Source organism: Stegostoma tigrinum, chromosome 4 (genome assembly GCF_030684315.1).
Source record: "Stegostoma tigrinum isolate sSteTig4 chromosome 4, sSteTig4.hap1, whole genome shotgun sequence".
Lineage (NCBI taxonomy): Eukaryota > Metazoa > Chordata > Chondrichthyes > Orectolobiformes > Stegostomatidae > Stegostoma > Stegostoma tigrinum.
The window spans coordinates 69,839,895-69,860,306 of record NC_081357.1 but is presented as its reverse complement, the minus strand read 5'-3'; the positions used below and the strand labels follow the sequence as shown (position 1 = coordinate 69,860,306).

General features: G+C 41.3%; 1 protein-coding gene across 4 annotated transcripts in view; it reads left to right on the top strand.

Moving 5' to 3' along the window:
• Window positions 1-20,412, top strand: part of arhgap18 (Rho GTPase activating protein 18) — a 139,739-nt gene that overhangs the window by 43,569 nt on the left and 75,758 nt on the right. The window contains exons 1-2 of one of the 4 annotated variants that reach the window (XM_059645401.1): window positions 6,584-6,692; window positions 14,757-14,880. The exons of 1 other annotated variant lie outside the window; for it this stretch is intronic. Coding sequence is in view for 1 of the 3 variants with exons in the window: in XM_048531778.2 (XP_048387735.1) it covers window positions 6,577-6,692 (116 nt within the window). In the remaining 2 variants the exon portion in view is untranslated. Of the gene's footprint in view, window positions 1-6,460; window positions 6,693-8,782; window positions 8,891-14,756; window positions 14,881-20,412 lie in introns of those variants that run through there. 2 more of the 4 variants (XM_048531778.2, XM_048531780.2) reach the window with 2 other exon arrangements.

The following is a 20,412-nucleotide window of genomic DNA, read 5'->3' as shown; positions in this document are numbered from 1 at the left end:
GCATCCAGTCCAGGGATTGGTGCCAACATGACTGGGGACATTTGCAGTCTTAATTCAGGGGCTGAGGCACTTTTCATTCAGGCATGTCTGGTTAAGTTGATTGAGGGTGTGGTCCACAGCCTACCTATTCAGAGAAACTAAGGGGAGACCCCATTAGGGTGGGTGTGCCGTTGCTATGAGAAGACTTAGAAAGTTGTTCTTTGGGTCTGGGGCAGCCTTTCAGGAAGGAGAGATTACGGTTGTAAGGGAGGATGACAGTATCTGCAAGTGGGTATTCAGTAAAGCATTAATGGGAATGAGATAATGTGGAAGGAGGGTTTATTGGCAGATAGGAGCATGCTGACTTTGAGAGGATGAGAGCAGTGTAAAACCACGCATTGCATGGTCATACCAGGGACTGACAATGAAAGATGGGTAGGTGCAGGTTCAAGTATATGTTTAAGAAAACAGATAAATGGAAGAAGAATTGGATATCTGAGGAGACGCCAATACATAAATGCAAAACCATTGGCCAAAGAACACTCACATTTGCCTTCCAATGTGCAGCAAATTGAAAGTATGCAATAGAAAAGAAAATGACTGTGACCACCTTTGGAGTGGGCAGCTCAATCTCTCAATCAGTGAGGGAAGAGGGTTGCAAAACCACATTGTGAGATTGTTTAAAGGGAAAGGGCATTGCACACAAACCCATGCACAGACCAAGGGCTCAGACCTGCAGGGTCGCTAATCCCTGGCCAGCTTGGATTGCACCCCGCGCCTCCCCAACTATTTGCTATGCAGTTCCTTGCCACAGATATCATTGACTTCTTCATTCATACCAACAGATTTGGACACAGAGACCAGGGACAGAATAGGGATGTTGCTGGATGAGGGCCAATGGTGTCAGCAGGGCATTGCTTGTCTTGTTTCCATATTCTGCAACAGGTTGTCAACACGGACATCAATTCATGGTAAATCCTGGATGGACATGAAACCATATCTCATGTTGGAATAGTCATTTTTGGGGCTGTACAGTCAGTTAGGCCAATAAATGGAAGGTCAAAGCACAGCCATTTATAAGAAAGACCCAAATAATGTACAATATGTTAAACCCCATGCCAACACAATGTTCTCAATAAATGTCCTCCTTCCTCTCCCCCCGGTTGGATCTAAATGTAATCACTAGATTCCCAGCTAGGAGGAGGGACCCGACTCTCTGTGGAGCCTATTGACCCTGGAGGTTTGGTAGAGTAGCTAGAGCAGCATTTATACACGGACAGGTCAGACGTGATGAGGCTCTGCTAAACAGAGGACCGTCCTTGACACGAACACCTAAAGGGTACTCAGAGTGGGGAGCCTAGACACCTCTGGAGTGTCCTGAAATGGGGCTGTATATGGTTCCTCCACCAGCTGGCTGTCGCCTGGCACTACGCTGCCCCCACGTGAGGAAGGGGCACCTGGAATGGATGCCTCTTCCCTTTGCCCTGTTACCATACCATCAGTCCTGAGGACCCAAACATTGGCGATGCAGTTAATGGTGTGTGAACCTCTCCAGCAGATCCTGAGGGTGCTGTGTCAGGATCTGCGTGGAAGCCATCAATGTGTCCATGGAGGGAGCTAGGTGGTCACATGATCTTCTGCACTGATACAAGCTTTGGACAAAGAGGACCATTGCCACCCACACTCCTGCGTATGACCCCTAGTCCTCCCTATGTATGTAGGGGAAGTTCCTGATAGATGACACCACAGGCTCCTCTCCTGCGATTTACCCTCTGGACCAGGATCTCCAGGTCCCTGACATTGGTGCCATTTTCTCCTAATAGAACATAGAACATAGAACATAGAACAGCACAGCACAGAACAGGCCCTTCAGCCCACAATGTTGTGCCGACCATTGATCCTCATGTATGCACCCTCAAATTTCTGTGACCATATACATGTCCAGCAGTCTCTTAAATGACCCCAATGACCTTGCTTCCACAACTGCTGCTGGCAACGCATTCCATGCTCTCACAACTCTCTGCGTAAAGAACCTGCCTCTGACATCCCCTCTATACTTTCCACCAACCAGCTTAAAACTATGACCCCTCGTGCTAGCCATTTCTGCCCTGGGAAATAGTCTCTGGCTATCAACTCTATCTATGCCTCTCATTATCTTGTATACCTCAATTAGGTCCCCTCTCCTCCTCCTTTTCTCCAATGAAAAGAGACCGAGCTCAGTCAACCTCTCTTCATAAGATAAGCCCTCCAGTCCAGGCAGCATCCTGGTAAACCTCTCTGAACCCTCTCCAAAGCATCCACATCTTTCCTATAATAGGGCGACCAGAACTGGACGCAGTATTCCAAGTGCGGTCTAACCAAAGTTTTATAGAGCTGCAACAAGATCTCACGACTCTTAAACTCAATCCCCCTGTTAATGAAAGCCAAAACACCATATGCTTTCTTAACAACCCTGTCCACTTGGGTGGCCATTTTAAGGGATCTATGTATCTGCACACCAAGATCCCTCTGTTCCTCCACGCTGCCAAGAATCCTATCCTTAATCCTGTACTCAGCTTTCAAATTCGACCTTCCAAAATGCATCACCTCGCATTTATCCAGGTTGAACTCCATCTGCCACCTCTCAGCCCATCTCTGCATCCTGTCAATGTCCCGCTGCAGCCTACAACAGCCCTCTACACTGTCAACGACACCTCCGACCTTTGTGTCGTCTGCAAACTTGCTGACACATCCTTCAATCCCCTCGTCCAAGTCATTAATAAAAATTACAAACAGTAGAGGCCCAAGGACAGAGCCCTGTGGAACTCCACTCACCACTGACTTCCAGGCAGAATATTTTCCTTCTACTACCACTCGCTGTCTTCTGTTGGCCAGCCAATTCTGTATCCAAGCAGCTAAGTTCCCCTGTATCCCATTCCTCCTGACCTTCTGAAATGAGCCTACCATGGGGAACCTTATCAAATGCCTTACTGAAGTCCATATACACCACATCCACAGCTCGACCCTCATCAACTTTTCTAGTCACATCCTCAAAAAACTCGATAAGGTTTGTAAGGCATGACCTACCCCTCCTAATCTGGCATCTTCTGGAAATGTTCTTAACCAAGAATGGCAGCTTCAGAGTGTTTGTGCTCACTGTTTGAAGACGGTGGGGTGGAAGGGTTGATGAATATTTGGCTGGTGTCAGCTAAGTTATCTGGGAATGGGACGTGGTAATAAGGGGGCTGGAATCAGGCTCAAGGGGTTGATGGGAGTGGAGGCGGTAGATAATGAGGCAAATTTGTTAAGATACAGTGACAAATGTCACTAGACCTTATGGTAGAACTCCCTCCAAAAACCCAGCATAATTGGCTCCTTCATTTCAATCCAGTTCAGTCCATTTTCCATTAAAATATGATAAAGCTGCGAGACAAAACAAAATAAATTTGCCATGATTGCTGAAAAGGTGGTTAAAAAGAAAACAGTTGAATGATCCATTCCCACTTGGTCATAATGCATATTTCAGTATTCTTTTTCATGGCAGGCTTGTAGTTTATTAGATGAACATGACACTTTAAAGTAAAGTGAAAGCCTCGTAAAGTGAATAATTCTCAGGAAGCTGTGATGTTTCATCTCGTCAAATTTCCAGGAGGTTGGCTCTCGATTGAAACAGCTTTAGAGAGGTGTCATTCTCTCTGTTAGATTTTCCCACTTCCCAGATATTGCTGTTAATTTCCCTGAAAACCTGAATGACCTACAGTTGGTTTGATAGAAGTTTTTACCGAAAACTGTGTCTGCAAATAGATTCTGCTCATTTTTAAAAGCAGCCAATAAAATTGTTCCCTCATCATGTGACTTTCACAAATTCTACACTACAGAAATGATAAACTAGCCATCAAAAATTCTGGAGCAATAAGTTTTGATATTTCGACCCACAACTTCCTGTGACCTTACCTCTCTTTCCAGGTCGTCCTTTATTGGCCCTCTCCTTAGAGTTGCAGCCTTAACGATGGCCAATGCTAGCTGTTGCTGCTGTGACTCCAGCCCTTTGATTGGGCCTTAATTAACCTTTGCCAATGATCTTTTCACTGATCAATACTAACCATATGCTGCCTCATGTCTTTCTACCCAGGAAAGCAGGTGGTTGACTGTCCAAATAACATGCAAAATTCAGCATCCTGGCTCTAGGGATTGCTGTAGGATCAGAAATTTCACTCCCATTGTTAAAAGCAGGAATCTGTTCTTATTGGCAGTGCTGAATGGAACGGAGGTTAATGGAAATGAGGAGAGATTGTAAGGCAGCAAAAATGCATGCAAACAGAAACCCGTATCTGCTATTTGATGTGGGTATAAATTGCAGAGTTATTTTTTATGATTCCCTAAATGATTTAAACTCACATTACAATTGGAATTGTGATGTAGTAAGCTTGTTTCTGGACCTGATATTAGCGACTTATTTCGAGATGTTAGTGCTATTTTTGCACTGTTCACTTTCCAAAAAAATTTAGTCTTTTTGCAGCCTGTTTGATTTGATTTGATTTGATTTATTATTGTCACATGTACCTAAGTACAGTGAAAGGTTTTGTTCTGCATGCAGTACAGGCAGATCATAACATACATGATCATAGGTTGATTGAACAGAGCAAGAAGTACAAAGTTACTGCTGCGAGAAGGTGCACAAAAATCAGATCAACATTAGGTTCAAAATTGAGAAGGCCCATCCAAAAGTCAAATAACAGCAGGGAAGATGCTGTTCTTGAACCTGTTGGTATGTATGTTTAAGCTTTTGTAACTTTTGCCCAACAGAAGAAATTGAAAGAAATTATAACCGGGTGGGAAGGGTCTTTGATGATGTCGGCTGCCTTTCCACAGCAACGATAAGTGTAGATGGAGTCCATGGATGAAAGGTTGGCTTGTGTGATGAGGCAGGCTGCGTTCACAACTGTCTGTAGTTTCTTATGGTCCTGGTCAGAGCACTTATCATATGAAGTCGTGATGCATCTAGGTAGAATGTTTTCTATGGGGCATCTGTAAAAGTTGGTAAGCTTTGGTACATTTTGTAGTAGGCATTAAAAACATTTTCTCAATTTTTTTAAATCCAAGACCAATTAAAAGGAATAAGCATTGCACTTGTTTCAACTCAGCAAAATAGCTTGCAGCTGCTCATTGGTTCATTTCTCATGGGAATGGGTAACAAAGCATAGTCAACCTGCTCAGTTTCAAACTTACACAAAGCTTGGTAGCTAACTGTCAGTCATCTTCAGCTGGTATATTCCCCACTGCAACACCACTCTCAATCATTTGCACTCTTCTCTCATAGTATATAAACTTTGATTTGCACTTTCAATGATACTCTTGCAAATAGTCCTGATGCGTGCAGATCAAAAACTCAATAAATTGTATTTTTTCAGCAATGCTCAATCAAATATAGCACAGGATGAAATGTTGGTTTAGATTTTAGCTTGCAGATAGAAGGCAGTGTGGAGTTGAATGATGTTTTACATAACTTTTCCTGCACAAATTAAGTTTGTTGGAGTGGACACCATGAATAAACTTTTATAATTGTATAAGGATTCAGACTGAATGGTTTTCGTGCCATATTTGATAAAACAGAGTCATTGAACAGTTACATTACACTGGGGGTGGGGGGGGGGGTGCATTTGACTATCATGTCCATGACAACAAACTGTAAGAAAATCTTATTTAGTCACACTCCTGTGACCTCCCCATACCTCGCCTCTCCTTTTTCTCTTCTGGTGCTTATACAATTCCTTTTTGAAAGACATGATTGAATCTTCCACCATGACTGTTTCAGGCAGTACATTTTAGATCATAGTCACACATATCGTTAAATAAATCTTCATGCTTTCTTTTGATCTTTTGCTAATCACCTTAACTCTATGCCCTCTGGTTTGCAACCACTTTGTAAATAGAAATGGAAATCTGACCTAGGAATGTTTGTGTCTGATAAGGATAGCCAATGTATTCCATTCCTGAATACTAATTTTAATTAGAACTACAATAACTTCCATTTAAGGGCAATCAAGAAAGTCATATAATGAAGCCAGTTCTCGTCAATACTTGGGACATTTCAACTGTGTGTGTCAATACATTCCATTCAGGATGTTCCATCACGAGCTCCTCCAAACCAGAACACTTATTTAAAGCACAGCAGTCTCTTTAACAAATCAATTCAAAGAACTGAAAAAAAGAGCAGAGTAATCTTAATATTTATTGCCAGTAGATTATGTTTAAATGGCATACCTTATTGTAGCATAGCCTTTTCAGTATTTGTTTCCATCACAACTCTAAATGCTTTTATTTGCATAAGATGAGAAGAAAATGTGCAGCAGTGTTGGAAAATACCAAGAAATTCAGTAGTGACACCCCAACAGCAGTAAGCTTTAAGTTCAGAGTCTTTAATTTCACTGCCACTTCCTTGGAACAAGAAAGGCGTTTTTCAGGCATTTAGCCCTACCCACTGTTCAGAATGGCAGGGGTGGAGTTTCATTGTGGAAATGATCCATGTTGCCAGGCAAGGAAAGATTTTTATTGCCTTCTCTGGTTTATGTCTTGTCCAGTTGATGAATAACTAGCAGAAATTATGCCTCACTCACTATGGATCCACTGCCTACTTCTCAGAACGTAGTTTTAACAGGATACCACTCGAATGATGATTCCACGGATGATTTCGTGAACAGCATTAAGGAGGAGACAGAACGCTCTTCACCAGGGTAGGAATTTTGCTCTTTAGAGAAAGGGATTATGTTATGTGTGAATAGTTTCAAAGAATCTCAGCACTTTGAAACACACCTGTGCGTTAGTCATATTTCAATATGTCATTACAGTGCAAAGGTTTCAGCTGCTGTGGATCCTGACTGCCGATCAATGATGCAAAGCTTTTTAAAAAAAATTTCCCTTTATTTCAGTGCTTGATTGTTCACAAATTCCAGAACTACATATTGTTACAAAACTAAATGCTATCCATGTTTCAGCCACTGTTGCCGAAGCAAGGACTGAGCCTCTATTAAACATGTCTGTGATCGGCTTTGAAACACCCGATCAAAATTAGTTGGAATTTTCTTCTGTAGATAATATATTCTCAAAATTGGGATTTGCATTCATAAATATTTCCCCAAAAAAATTGCAGACAAATTGTGTCTTCTACTTGAATCACAAATTCTTTCACGTTATATATCAGGTTCCAGTATTTTTAGGAGCTACTAGCATTTGAGCTGTGTTTGCTATTGCTATATTTACATATTATAGCAGATCACATCTACTACAAATTTCAGTTGGCTTTATTTTGTTTTGCCTCAGATAAACATTTCAGCCTTTATTTGTTGATAGCTTTATGAGGTTTTTTCTTGTAAACATCAAGTAATACTCTAAGCTTACGACGTTCCTGTTCTTACTTGTAGCACTCTATTATAGCACTCTCTTAAACATATCTTTCGTGAAATCTTCATAATCAGTTGTACTGCATGTAGTGTATAGTTGAATAGTTGGTTCTGTCTCCTGTCTCCATTATAAAACACCAACCACGGGCACTGTTTCAGGTTTACAGGTGTAGAATGCACCTCCTATCCCTACAATGCTACAGAAGCATGTTGTCCAGCAAATTACAATCAAGCTTCAAGCCCAGTCTTTGTCAGTGATCACAGGCTAGAGCCATCTCATACTGCTGCCCTTCAATTTATTGGTAATTCAAAATCAAATAAGCTGTGTTATCCTCACTTAACATCCTGATCATTGGATACATAATTGAAAGAGTTAGACAAAAACATTTGTGAGGAGGGAAAGGCATAATTAATTACATGAGTTACCTGATATAAAAGAGCAAACAGATGGCCTTAAGACTTCCATGGACTGCAAAGTGGAGCAGTTCATCGAATCCTTACAGAATGGAAGCAGGCCATTCAGCCCACTGAGTCCACACAAACCCTCTGAGGACCATCCCACCCAGAACACACCACCTACCCTTTTCCTATTACCCTGCATTTCCCATAGCTAATCCACCTAGCCTGCTTATCCCTGGACACTGTGTGCAATTTAGCATGGCCAATCCACCTAACCGTTGCATCTTTAGACTGTGGGAGGAAACTGGAGCACCCAGGGTGAACTCACATAGATACAGGGAGAATGTGCAAACTCCACACAGCCTGAGGGTGAAATCAAACCTGGATCCCTGGCACTGTGAGGCGGTAGTGCTAAGCACTGAGCTGCTCTCAAAGTTGAGAATTTTAAACAATAAGTACAAGGACAGCAGTAACACGAGAGCACCACCACCTGCAACTTCTTCTCCAAGCAGCACACTGTCCTCATTCAGCTCTATAATGCTGTTCCTTCACTGTGACTGGGTTAAAATCCTGAAACTGCCTTCACTGTAAGTGTACCAACACCCCAGGGACTGCAGCAGTTCAAGAAGGCAGCTCACCGCTACCTGCTCCAGGGCATTTTGGGATGTTTAATAGATGCTGGCTAGTCAGCAATGCGCATTGCCCAGGAATGAATGAAAGAAATCTTAATTTCCTTAGCATGGCAGCTTAGACTGAGTTTTGGACAGAGGAGGTCAAGTAGCAAGACTTGTCAAAAACACACTGTGACTCAGTGTCAATGATTTGAGCAGGCCCTTAATTACCTCCATCAGGTCAACAGACGAAGCATCGAATACCTGATGGCTGTCTCACTGTGAATGTGTAATGACAATCGATTTTGATTCCTCCTGCTGAAGTAGGTACGAAGAATTCTGCCAGAAACATAACTATCTTTGGGAAGACAAAGATATATATCAGCCAAGAAATTCTTCCTGAGTGGACCTTTAGTGAGGTGGAACTTCTGTCTACACAATGGCTCCATTCCTAGCTCCAGTTTATATCTCAAGTGTACAACGAATGATATATTCCAAGGAGTGTTGACATGATTTGCTCAGGTGAGATTCCACCGTGGCAAATGTCTGCAATTGAAGGAATATAGCACCCAAGTTTCACATGCCAATTGCTTGAAAGTTCTGGGGTCCATTGCCTTTGGGGAGCTGTTAATTCAATTTAAATCTCAACTGACAATCCTGGCAATGCTGAACATCCAGGCATTGGTAGTTGAAAAAAAATGGCATTGCATGATACCTTTTTCATCATCTGTAATTCATCATATTGAGCATTGTTCTCCTCCACTTCCACCAAAACTGAAAACAATGATTTAAAGTTTAAGTGGGTCCTGACAGAATTCATTGCCTGCTACATTTACACTGGGCCAGAATTGTCCATGAAAATTTGTTTTAGTATAATGGAGCTCTCCCAATTGTCACTGTACCTTCTGGAGAATGGCAGGTGTGTAAATATATCTGCAAGTACAATAATTATTAGCTGCATTATGCCACTCTTGCTAAAATGGCATCACTTTGCTTCAGCATTTAAATTAATTGAGTGAAGTTGCTGCATTTGCAGAGATGAATTGAACTAACATTTGAAAGCATCTTTTAAACAATGTGTTAGGTGTTAACAATTACCTGTAATTAAACATTTTAAAATATCTCTGTTCACTTTAATGCAGATTGGGCCATGAGGTTACAAAACGTGATATTTAAACGCTTTCTTTCTAATGCAAAAACATAATAATATTAGAAATTCAAATACAAAAATATTGGAAATGTTCAGCACCTTTGAAGAGAGAACCAGGGATAATGGAAGAATTCAGCTGGATGATCTTTCTATCTAGGTTGTCTCCATTTTGGATTGCTTGTGTACTCTCGACCAGATGATCAGTACAGGCCAAAACAGGACACAGTGCAGTGTTAATGACATATAGCTACACTCCCATTTTCTAAATGTTAAGTAAAACACAAAAATGATGAACTAATATAACTTTATTTAGTTATATCAATGACAATGCACATGGGAACAAGGTACTGAGTAAATGATAAGCCATGATCAGATTGAATGGTGGAGCAGGCTTGAATGGCGGTATGGCCTATTCCTGCAGTTATATTCTATGTTCCAAGTTTAGCATGCTGTGAAGGTCACAGTCAAAATCATCCCTGTGCTGCAGACAAAGAACTTCTCTCACTCTGAATGCTAGAAGTCAGCTAACACCATCATAACGCTAGGCACTGAGGATAATTTGAATCAAAATCAAAGTAATTAATCACACTATGTTAGACTTAATGGTATGTTTGATATATCACATCAGGGTAAATTCAGTGGGTCCTCTCCTGTTTTGCTGCTATAACATTGATCAATTCCCTGCTCTGTGTATAAATAAGCAAACCTCTGCCAAAATTATGGAGCAAGGAAATTAACATCCAATATCTTAGTATTTCACAGGGTTTTGCCAAATAGCAGCATTACATACATCGTTTAAGATTATAACTCAGTTTTATGAAGATTAAGCTTTATTGTCTATTTTAAATACGTCATTGGGTAAGTTTATAATATTGCTACTTTATGTTGCGAACATTAACTTGAAAACTTTTTCCTTCATAGTTAGCTATTTACATTGCACACTTCATTTGCCCTGGCATGCTTGGGTTTAATACCCAAAGTGAAACCTGTTGTGTGTCAAGACCACAGATCAGAACACCAATGCACTATTGAAATTTTCAGTTTTAATACAAATGTATTCTTTAAAAGAAGTTTGGTGCAACAAAAACTGGTTGAAGATATAGAGCCATCCCGCACAGAAACAGACCCTTTGGTCCCACTAGTTCATCATCCCAAGCCAAAATCCCACTTGCTTGCTCAAGAGTGAGAGAGACTCACATAATGTCACACCTACAGGTATGGAGAGAAATTCAAATAACAACCCTTCAAATGTTGGGAAGAGTTAAGTCAAAACAGACCAGACTATGATCTCTTGAGACTACCACATTAACACCCATCTGCTCAATGTTCTGAGGAAGGGTCCTGACCCGAAATATCAACTTTCCTGCTCCTTTAATGCTGCCCAGCCTGCTGTGTTCCTCCAGCTTCTCACTGTGTTATGTTTAATAGCAAGCTACCTTTCCCAAATTGCAGACACACATGGTGTTTTTCTCTTTTCAGGGATCACAAGGACAGGGGTTTTAAAAAGCCAGTTTCAACGCTACTAGAATTTACTAGTGGGATTGAACTTTCTCATGCGTACCAGCCTTGTTTTGAGCTTCCTATATTCTATATTACTATTTGGAACTAAAGGGATCAAAATTAGGCAGCATTGCAGACTGTGTAAATGACAGCATGAAATTACAAAGGGATATTGACAGTCAAAATGAATGGGCAAAACTGTGGCATACAGAGTTCAGTGTAAGTAAGTGTGTGCTTGTCCATTTTGGATTGGAAAAGAATAGATCAGTGTACTTTCTAGATGGTATGAAGTTAAAGACATTAGATGTCAGAAGAGACTTGGGGTTCAGGTGCAGAGGGGTTAAAATGTCACAAACAGGTGCAGAATAATCAAGAAAGCTGATGAAATGTTGCTGTTTATATCCAGAGGACTGGAATACAAGGATGCAGACATTATGCTGTAGTTTTAAGAAATCCTGGTAACATCCCACTTGGAGTATTGTGAGCATATCTGGGTATGAGACCTGAGGAAGAATATGATACCCAGACTTCAGATGTTAAGTTCTAAAGAGAGATTATATAAATTAGGTTCATATATCTAGAATTGAGATAGTTAAGGGATGGTCTGATTGAAGTCTTCAAGATATTGATGGGAAAACACAGGGTAAACAAAGATAAATTTTTTCCACTGGTTGGCAATTTTAGAATTGGGAACACTGAGAATTAGGATAAGGCTGTTCAGCAGAGATGTTAGGAAGCACTTCTATACTCAAAACATTGGTCATATTTGGAACTCTCTTCCACAAATGGCAATGAATGCTGGTTCAATTGTTAATTTCAAACCTGAGATAGATAAAACTTTATTAAGCAGAAGTGTTAAGGGACATGGGTGGAAGGCAGGCATATGGAGTTAGGCCACAGACTAGCTATAACCTCACTGAATTGTGGAGGCTTGAGGTGCTGAGCAGCCTACTTCAATTCCTATGTTCCTATATATGGGGAGAAAGTGGGAATAGGATACCGAGTAAATGATCAGCAATGATTAGATTGAATGGTGAAGCAGACTAATGGCCAAATGGCCTACTCCTGCAAGGGTATGTTCTTTGTTTCCAAGTTTAGCAGTCTTTGAAGGTCACAGTCAAAATCATCCCTGTGATGCAGACAAAGAACTTCTCACATTCTGAATGCTAGAAGTCAACTAGCTCATTGCTAGACAAAAGGAAATGGGATAACATTTCCACTCCCCCTCCCATTCTTTAGATGACATGTCCATCATGGGCCTCCTGCAGTGCCACAATGATGCCACCCGAAGGTTGCAGGAACAGCAACTCATATTCTGCTTGGGAACCCTGTAGCCATATGGTATCAATGTGGACTTCACCAGCTTCAAAATCTCCCCTTCCCCCACTGCATCCCAAAACCAGCCCAATTCGTCCCCTCCCCCCACTGCACCACACAACCAGCCCAGCTCTTCCCGTCCACCCACTGTATCCCAATACCAGTCCAACCTGTCTCTGCCTCCCTAACCTGTTCTTCCTCTCACCCATCCCTTCCTCCCACTTCAAGCCGCACCTCCATCTCCTACCTACTCATCTCCTCCCACCTCCTTGACCTGTCTGTCTTCCCTGGACTGACCTATCCCCTCCCTACCTCCCCACCCATACTCTCCTCTCCACCTATCTTCTTTTCTCTCCATCTTCGGTCTGCCTTCCCCTCTCTCCCTATTTATTCCAGAACCCTCACCCCATCCCCCTCTCTGATGAAGGATCTAGGCCCGAAATGTCAGCTTTTGTGCTCCTGAGATGCTGCTTGGCCTGCTGTGTTCATCCAGCCTCACATTTTATTATCTGGGATAACAAAAGGACTCTCTAACACCCTGATTGCTGGAATCCAATCACAATCAAAAGGAATTGAAACTAAAAAAATCACAATCTACAAAACTAAGTATCATGAGGTGACTGTTCAATTCACATCAATGTTTCCAGTAACCTCCACTGTTATGGCTGCAATTTTCAATTATTTGCTTTAATGCACACAATTTAGAGACTGTTTCATATATCTTTTGGTTTTTAAAATGTTTTCCTTTTGTTTCACCTCTTGTTTCTAACCTATGTGTATGCGTGTTGCATTATTAATTCTTCTTGTGTTTAGTAATTCATAAACTTATTCATTGTTAACCCAAGAAAGACTACACTGGCTTCTTTTAAAATGTATGTTCTTTCGGGTCTGGGAGAAAGATATCCACAAGGAAACAGATCTTTTTTAAAATCAATCTCCTTGGAATTATCAGAGGGAGTGGGTGAATAAATAAGAGGAGCCAGTTCTCCCTCCACAGTCAAAAGATTAAACTTTGCACTTCCCATCTGAAACTGTAACAAATTGCAGACCCTCACCTAGGGTCTGGTTGTAATCATCTATGTGCAGTAGCAGTAGGTGTATTATCATTGCCTGTACTTGCTTTTTCCTTAAAAAGGGAACTATTACATTAATTGTTGCAATCCATTTTCAGATCTTCAATTTTGATAAAAACTTAGAAACTTAAAAATCCTTTAATTTAGTCTTTGCCAAGCAGAGAATAATACTGACATATAGCCCACTAAACCTTACACAACAAAAAAAAACTGATTACTTTAGGATTGCAGTTGTTAACATTCCCTTAGGATTTGCATAACTATTGTGTGATTATTTAACCCCTTCTTGCCAACTATCAAGCAAAGATGTCAGACAAATATGAGAATTCTGGGTAGTCCATATAAGGATTCTGGGTAATCCAAGATGGAGGGCAGTTACAAATTGTGGTGGTAAGAGCTACTCCTTTTTAAAGGTATTTTCAGCTTTGGAGCTGATTTCTTTGAAGCCATGGAACAGTAATTATTGTTTTATAAGCTGTTGCATTGTTTTGAAACTTAAAAAAATAAGATCAGAACAACAGCACTATAAAAAAGGAGGAAGAGAGAGAATGTATGTACTGTGGTGGGAGGTGAAAAGGTGAAATAGTAAACCTGTACAGAGATAATGGGAATTGCAGATGCTGGAGAATCTGAGATAACAAAATGTGGAGCTGGCTACGCTCGGTTTGCCACAAACAACTGCTCCTCCCAGTCGTGAACCATTTCAACTCCCCCTCACATTCCTTAGATGACGTGTCCATCCTGGGCTTCCTGCAGTGCCACAATGATGCCACCTGAAGGTTGCAGGAACAGGAACTCATATTCCGCTTGGGAACCCTGCAGCCCAATGGCATCAATGTGGATTTCACAAGCTTCAAAATCTTCCCTCCACTGCATCCCAAAATCAGCCCAGCTCGTCCCTGCCTCCCTAACCTGTTCTTCCTCTCACCTATCCCCTCCTCCCACCTCAAGCTGCACCTCTATTCCCTACCTCCTAACCTCATCCCGCCCTCTTGACCTGTCTGTCCTCCCTGGTCTGACCTATCTCCTACCTACCTCCCCACCTATACTTACCTCTACAGGCTCCATCCCCATCCCTTTGACTTGTCTGTCTCCTCTACACCTATCTTCTCCTCTAAGCACTGTTGATCTGCCTGCCCCTCTCTCCCTATTTATTTCAGCACACTCTCCCCATCCACCTTTTCTGATGAAGTGCCCAGGCCTAAAATGTCAGCTTTTGCGCTCCTAAGATGCTGCTTGGCCCGCTGTGTTCATCCAGCTCCACACTTTGTTATCTAGTAAACCTGCACAGCTGTCTGACCAAGCAGCAAACCTGCACAGCTGACTGCCTTTGCTGTTTAATTTCAAGTATCTCTGGACATTGGAGTTTGATGAAGAAAAATACACAAATGGTGAAATTCTCAGTTGGCCTTGGAGATACCCATGTGGAGATCTCACAGCAGAGGAGCAGCTAAGTGACTTATTTTTAAAGTGTAATGTTACTTTTTTTAATGAGACTCCACAATAGTGGTAAGAGCTGTCTTTTGTTAGATTTTATGTTTTATTTGGATATGAGTCTTGAATAAACTTTAAAAATATGAAACATCGATACTAAGTTATCCTGGAGCAGTGTTTTAAGAACAGTAAGGCTATGGTATTTTCTGGGTCTGTAGATTAAGGTGCAATTATGGCCTTTCGTAGAATGAAGTGCTCTTCCTGTCAGATGCGGGAGGTTATGGAGAATTTCAATGTTATTGATTATTCTGTCTGCAGGAAGTGTGTTTGGTTGCAAATCCTATTGGATTGCTTGGATCGCATAGATCCGTTGGAGCAACAGTTGAAGTGGCATTGAGAGACATTTTACATGAGCTAAGGGATGTGATGAATGGCAGTTTCAGGTAGGGATAAAAACCATAGATACAGTCAGGTAGATGATTTACTTCCAGGTAAGGAAGGAGGGATAGGCAGGTAGTGCAGGAGTCTGCTATGGCTATCTCCATCTCCAATAAGTATGATGTTTTGAAAAATGTAGAGGGTGATGGACTCTCAGGGGAATGTAGTGCTGATGACCAGGTTTCTGGGACTAAAACTGGCTCTAATGTAACAAAGCGTATGCCAGGTTTCAAGCTGTCAGTTGTGATAAGAGACTGTCTAGTCAGAGGCGCAGACAGACATTTCTGTAGCTGACGATGACACAGGTGTTAGGAGCAAGGATATCTGAGGGTGCAGAATATTATCAAAGCAGAGAGGGTACAGCAGGAAGTCTTTGTACACATCAGAACTAATAATATAGGAAGAGAAAAGGACAAGGTGCTCAGGAGCGAATATAGGAAATTAGGCAGGAAACTAAAAAGTAGGTTCTCGAGGATAGTAATGAGGAATACTCCTGGTGCCATGAGCTAGTGAAAGTAGGAATAGGAGCAGATGAATGTGTGGCTGAGGAGCTAGTGCAGGGCCGAAGGATTTTTGGATCATTTGAACCTCTTCTGGGGTAGAGGTGACCTGTACAAGAAGGATAGATTGCACCTGGATTAGAAGGGGACTAGTATACTTGCAGGGAGATTTGCTATAGCTGCTCAGAAGGACTTAGATGAGTGAGGAGTGGGGGACTGTGAGTCCCAGGGAGATAGTGAGGAAAGAGATCAGTTGGAGACTGGTGTAGTTGGGAAAAGAAGTGAGTCAAACGGTCAGGCCAGGCAGGAACAAAACAGAGAACAAGGTAGGACTGATAAGTTAAACTGCATTTATTTCAATGCGAGAGGCCTAACAGCTCAGGGCACAGTTGGGAACATGGGACTGGAAATAACATAGTGATTACAGGAATGTGGCTCAGGAATAGACAGGAGTGGCAGCTTATGTTCCACGTTATAGATGCCATAGGAAGGATAGAAAAGTGGGGGGGGGTTCAAGAGAGGAGTGAAAGTGGCATTTTTGATTAGGAATAATGGCCATACTTAGGGAGCATATTCCTGGGAGTACATCTAAGCAAGTTACTTGCTTGGGATTACGAAATAAGAAAGGGATGATCACCTTGTTAGGATTATACTATAGACACCCCAGTAGTCAGCACGAAATAGAGAAACAAATTTGTAAGGAGATTCAGTTATCTGTAAGAATAATAGGGTGTTTACGTTAGGGGATTTTAACTTTTCAAACATAGACATAGGATTGCCACAGTGTTAAGAGCTTGGATGGAGAGGAATTTAAATATATCCAAGCGTTTTTTTTTGGTTCAGTATGTGAGTGTACCTACTACAGAAGGAGCAAAACTTGGCTGGGAAGTGGGAAGCCTTCAGAAATGAGATAACGAGACTCCAGAGACACTGTGCTCCTGTTAGGGTGAGGGGCAAGGCTGGTAGGTGTGGGGGATACTGAATGACTAGGGAAGTTGTGGTTCTAGTCAAGAAAAAGAATGAAGCATATGTCAGGTATAGACAGCACAGATCAACTGACTCCCTAGGAGACTATAAAGGCTGTAGGAGTATATTTTAGAGGGAAATCAGGAGAGCAAAAAGGAGACATGAAATAACTTTGGCAAACAGAGTTAAGGAGAATCCAAAGGGATTCTGCAAATACATTCAGGACAAAAGGGTAACTAGGGAAAGAATAGGACCCTTAAAGATCAGCAAGGCAGTAGGAGATGGGGGAGATACTAAGAGAGTAATTTACATCAGTGTTTACTGGGTAGAAGGATGTGGAAGATATAGAACATGGGGAAATAAATGGCAATATCTTAAAAATTACAGAGGAGGTGATGCTGGATGTATTAAAACACACAATGATGGATTAATCCCCAAAACCTGATCGGGTGTACCTTAGAACTCTGTGGGAAGCTAGGGAAGTGATTGCTGTGCCGATTGCTGAGATATTTGATTCATCGATAACTCCAGGCGAGGTGCCAGAAGACTGGATGTTGGCTAATGTGGTGCCACTATTTCAGAAAGGTGGTAAGGAAATGTTAGGGTACTATAGGCTGGTGAGCCTGACATCAGTGGTGGCAAGTTGATAGAGGGAATCCTGAGGGATAGGATCTACATTTATTTGGAAAGGCAAAGACTGATTAGGGATAGTCAACATGGCTTTGTACATGGGAAATCGTGTCTGACTATCTTGTGTTTTTTGAAGAAGTAACAAACAGGATTGAGTGCAGAGAGGTGGATGTGATCTGTGTGGACTTCAGGAAGGCGTTCGACAAGATTCCGCATTGTGGACTGGTTAGCAGAGTTAGATCACATGGAATAGAGGGAGAACTAGTCATTTGGATACAGATAATAGCTCGAAGATAGAAGACAGGCTGTTGGTGGAGGGCTGCTTTTCATACTGGAGGCCTGTGACCAGCGGTGTGCCACAGGGATTGGCGTTGGGTCCACTGCATTTTGTGATTTATATAAATGATTGGGATGTGAACATAGGAGGTATGGTTAGTAAGTTAACAGATGATAACAAAAGTTGTGGTGTAATGGACAACAAAGAAGGTTACCTCAGAGTAAATGGGATCTGGATTAGATGGGCAGGTGGCCAAGGCGTGGTAGATGGAGTTTGATTTAGATAAATGTGAAGTGCTGTATTTTGGAAAGGCATATCAGGGAAGGACTCATACATTTCATGGTAAGGTCCTGGGAAGTGTTGCTGAACAAAGAGACTTTGTGGTACAGGTTCATATTTCCTTGAAGGTGGACAAGGTAGTGAAGAAGGAATTTGATACTCTTGCCTCTTTTTATCAGTGCATTGAGTACGGGAGATGGGATGTCATGTTGCAACTGTACAGAACATTGGTTAGGCCACTTTTAGAATATTGTGTTTAATTCTGATCTCCCTGTGAAACTTGAGAAGGATTTAGAATAGATTTGCAAGGATGTTGCCAGGGTTGGAGGGTTTGAGCTATAGGAAGAGATTGAATAGACTGGGGCTATTTTCCCTGGAGCATCAGAGTCTAAGCAGTGATCTTTATAGAGGTTTATAAAGTCATGAGGTGCATAGATAGAGTGAATAAACAAGGTCTTTTCCCTAGGGTAGCGGAGCCCAAAACTAGAGGGGATAGGTTTAAGGTGAGAGGAGAAAGATTTAAAAGGGACCTAAGGAGCAACTTTTTCACGCAGAGGGTGGTGCGTGTATGGAATGAGGTGCAAGAGGAAGTAGTGGAGGCTGGTACAATTACAGCTTTTAAAAGGCATCTGGACAGGTATATGAATAAGAAGAGCTTAGAGCGATATGGGCCAGGTGCTGGCAAATGGAGCCAGATTTATTTAGGCTATGTGGTCAGCAAGGAAGAGTTGGACAAAAGATTCTGTTTTCATGCTATACATTTCTATGACTCTACAACTCCAACTGAAAACAAAACAATGAATAATATGAATGTTAAATAACCAAAGGATCATGGTTAGCAGAACTTGAGCATTGAATAATGTAAAACAAATAATTAGCAGAAAAGCTTAGTTAATGATGTAAATAATTTTCTGAGGTAGTTCTACTATTATGTGGGATATGAAGCATATCACAGGCTATTTGTGTCAACCTGGTTCATATTGGAACTGAATGCTATTCATTTAGCATCAACAGTTTGATATTGACTTTACAATTCAGTCAGAGATTGAAATCAGTTGGTGATTCCTTAAATTGCTCATTGCAAGTTAAGGTAAGTAACCCATTTCCTGAGGAGATAAAATCGGAATGCTTGTGGCTAAGAATGCTTTTGAGATTTGAAGATAAAAACCAAAAGAACTGTGGATGTTGCAAATCAGGAACAAAAATAAAGTTGCTGGAAAAGCTCAGCAGGTCAGGTAGTATCTGTGAAGGAAAGAACAGAGTTAACATTTCGGGCCTTGTGACCCTTCCTCAGAACAGAACAATGGTACATGTAAAACAATCAGCAATCAAAACAAGTTGAAAATCCTGCAGGTTGCATGCATGAGAATTATCAAAGTTCCATGTTGAACAGGTACAAATGCATTGCCCAAGGTTGCTCAGCAGGAACAGCTGGGAGAGCTATATTTGCAAATAAGTTAGTGTTGTAGCAGAGAAAGCATGAATTCCAAATAAAAGAATTATCGTACACTTTCCTTATTAAGATTTCTCTTTAGATTCTGGGAAAGATGTGATCATGGAGTCAAAGGGACTAAATATTACATAAAATATGCTGTTAGGCAGTTGTGTCAAAGGAAAGCTATTTCACTTCTTTAATGGCATTGTTAAACATGAAGGGCCAACACCTCCCACAGATGAAACCTGGAAGAAACATTAGTTTGGATGGTTGTCTTGCTACTTGCCGTTCTAAGGAAAAGGCTAGTTTCTGTTCACTTTGGACTTTGTTGTCATTAAACAGTATTGCACTGTTATCATAACTTGTTATTCAAATGGATTAGAGCAAAGGGTGCACTAATTTACTGCTAAGTAAATCAGATGATGATAATTGACATGGTGTAAGGTGACACATTGCCATATTGTACTGTAGTTAAGAAATGTTCCTTCACTTAAAATAGTGGGAAAAAAAGATCAGTCTTAGTGCTTAAGATTAATTGTGTAAAATAAAACAAAATGCTGGAATTATTCTGCAGGTCATGCAGCATCTTAAAAAGGAACGGAGTTAATCTTTCACATAATTACAGTAGTGTTACAGAGCAGGAGGGTGATGGGGTTGGCCCATCATTCCTGCACCAGCTTATTAAATGAGGACTGTTACCTAGTGCTAATCATCTGCTTTTCCCCTATATCTTTGAAAATTATTTTTATCTGTCAGCATCTAATGCTCTCTTGAATGCCTCAATTGAATATGCCTCCATTACTTTTTCAAACAGTGCATTCCGCACCCTAACTACTCACCAGATGAAAAACCCTTTCTCAGCTCACCTTAGCTTCTTTTGCAGCTCCGTTTAAATCTTTAAATCTCCTTTGAAAAGTGGGGACAGTTTCTCCCCCATCTACTCTCTTCAGCCATATATGATTTTGAAACCCTTTATCAGATCTCCTCTTAGCCTTCTTCCCTCCAAGGACAATAATCCCAGTGTCTTCAATCGATCCTCATAGCT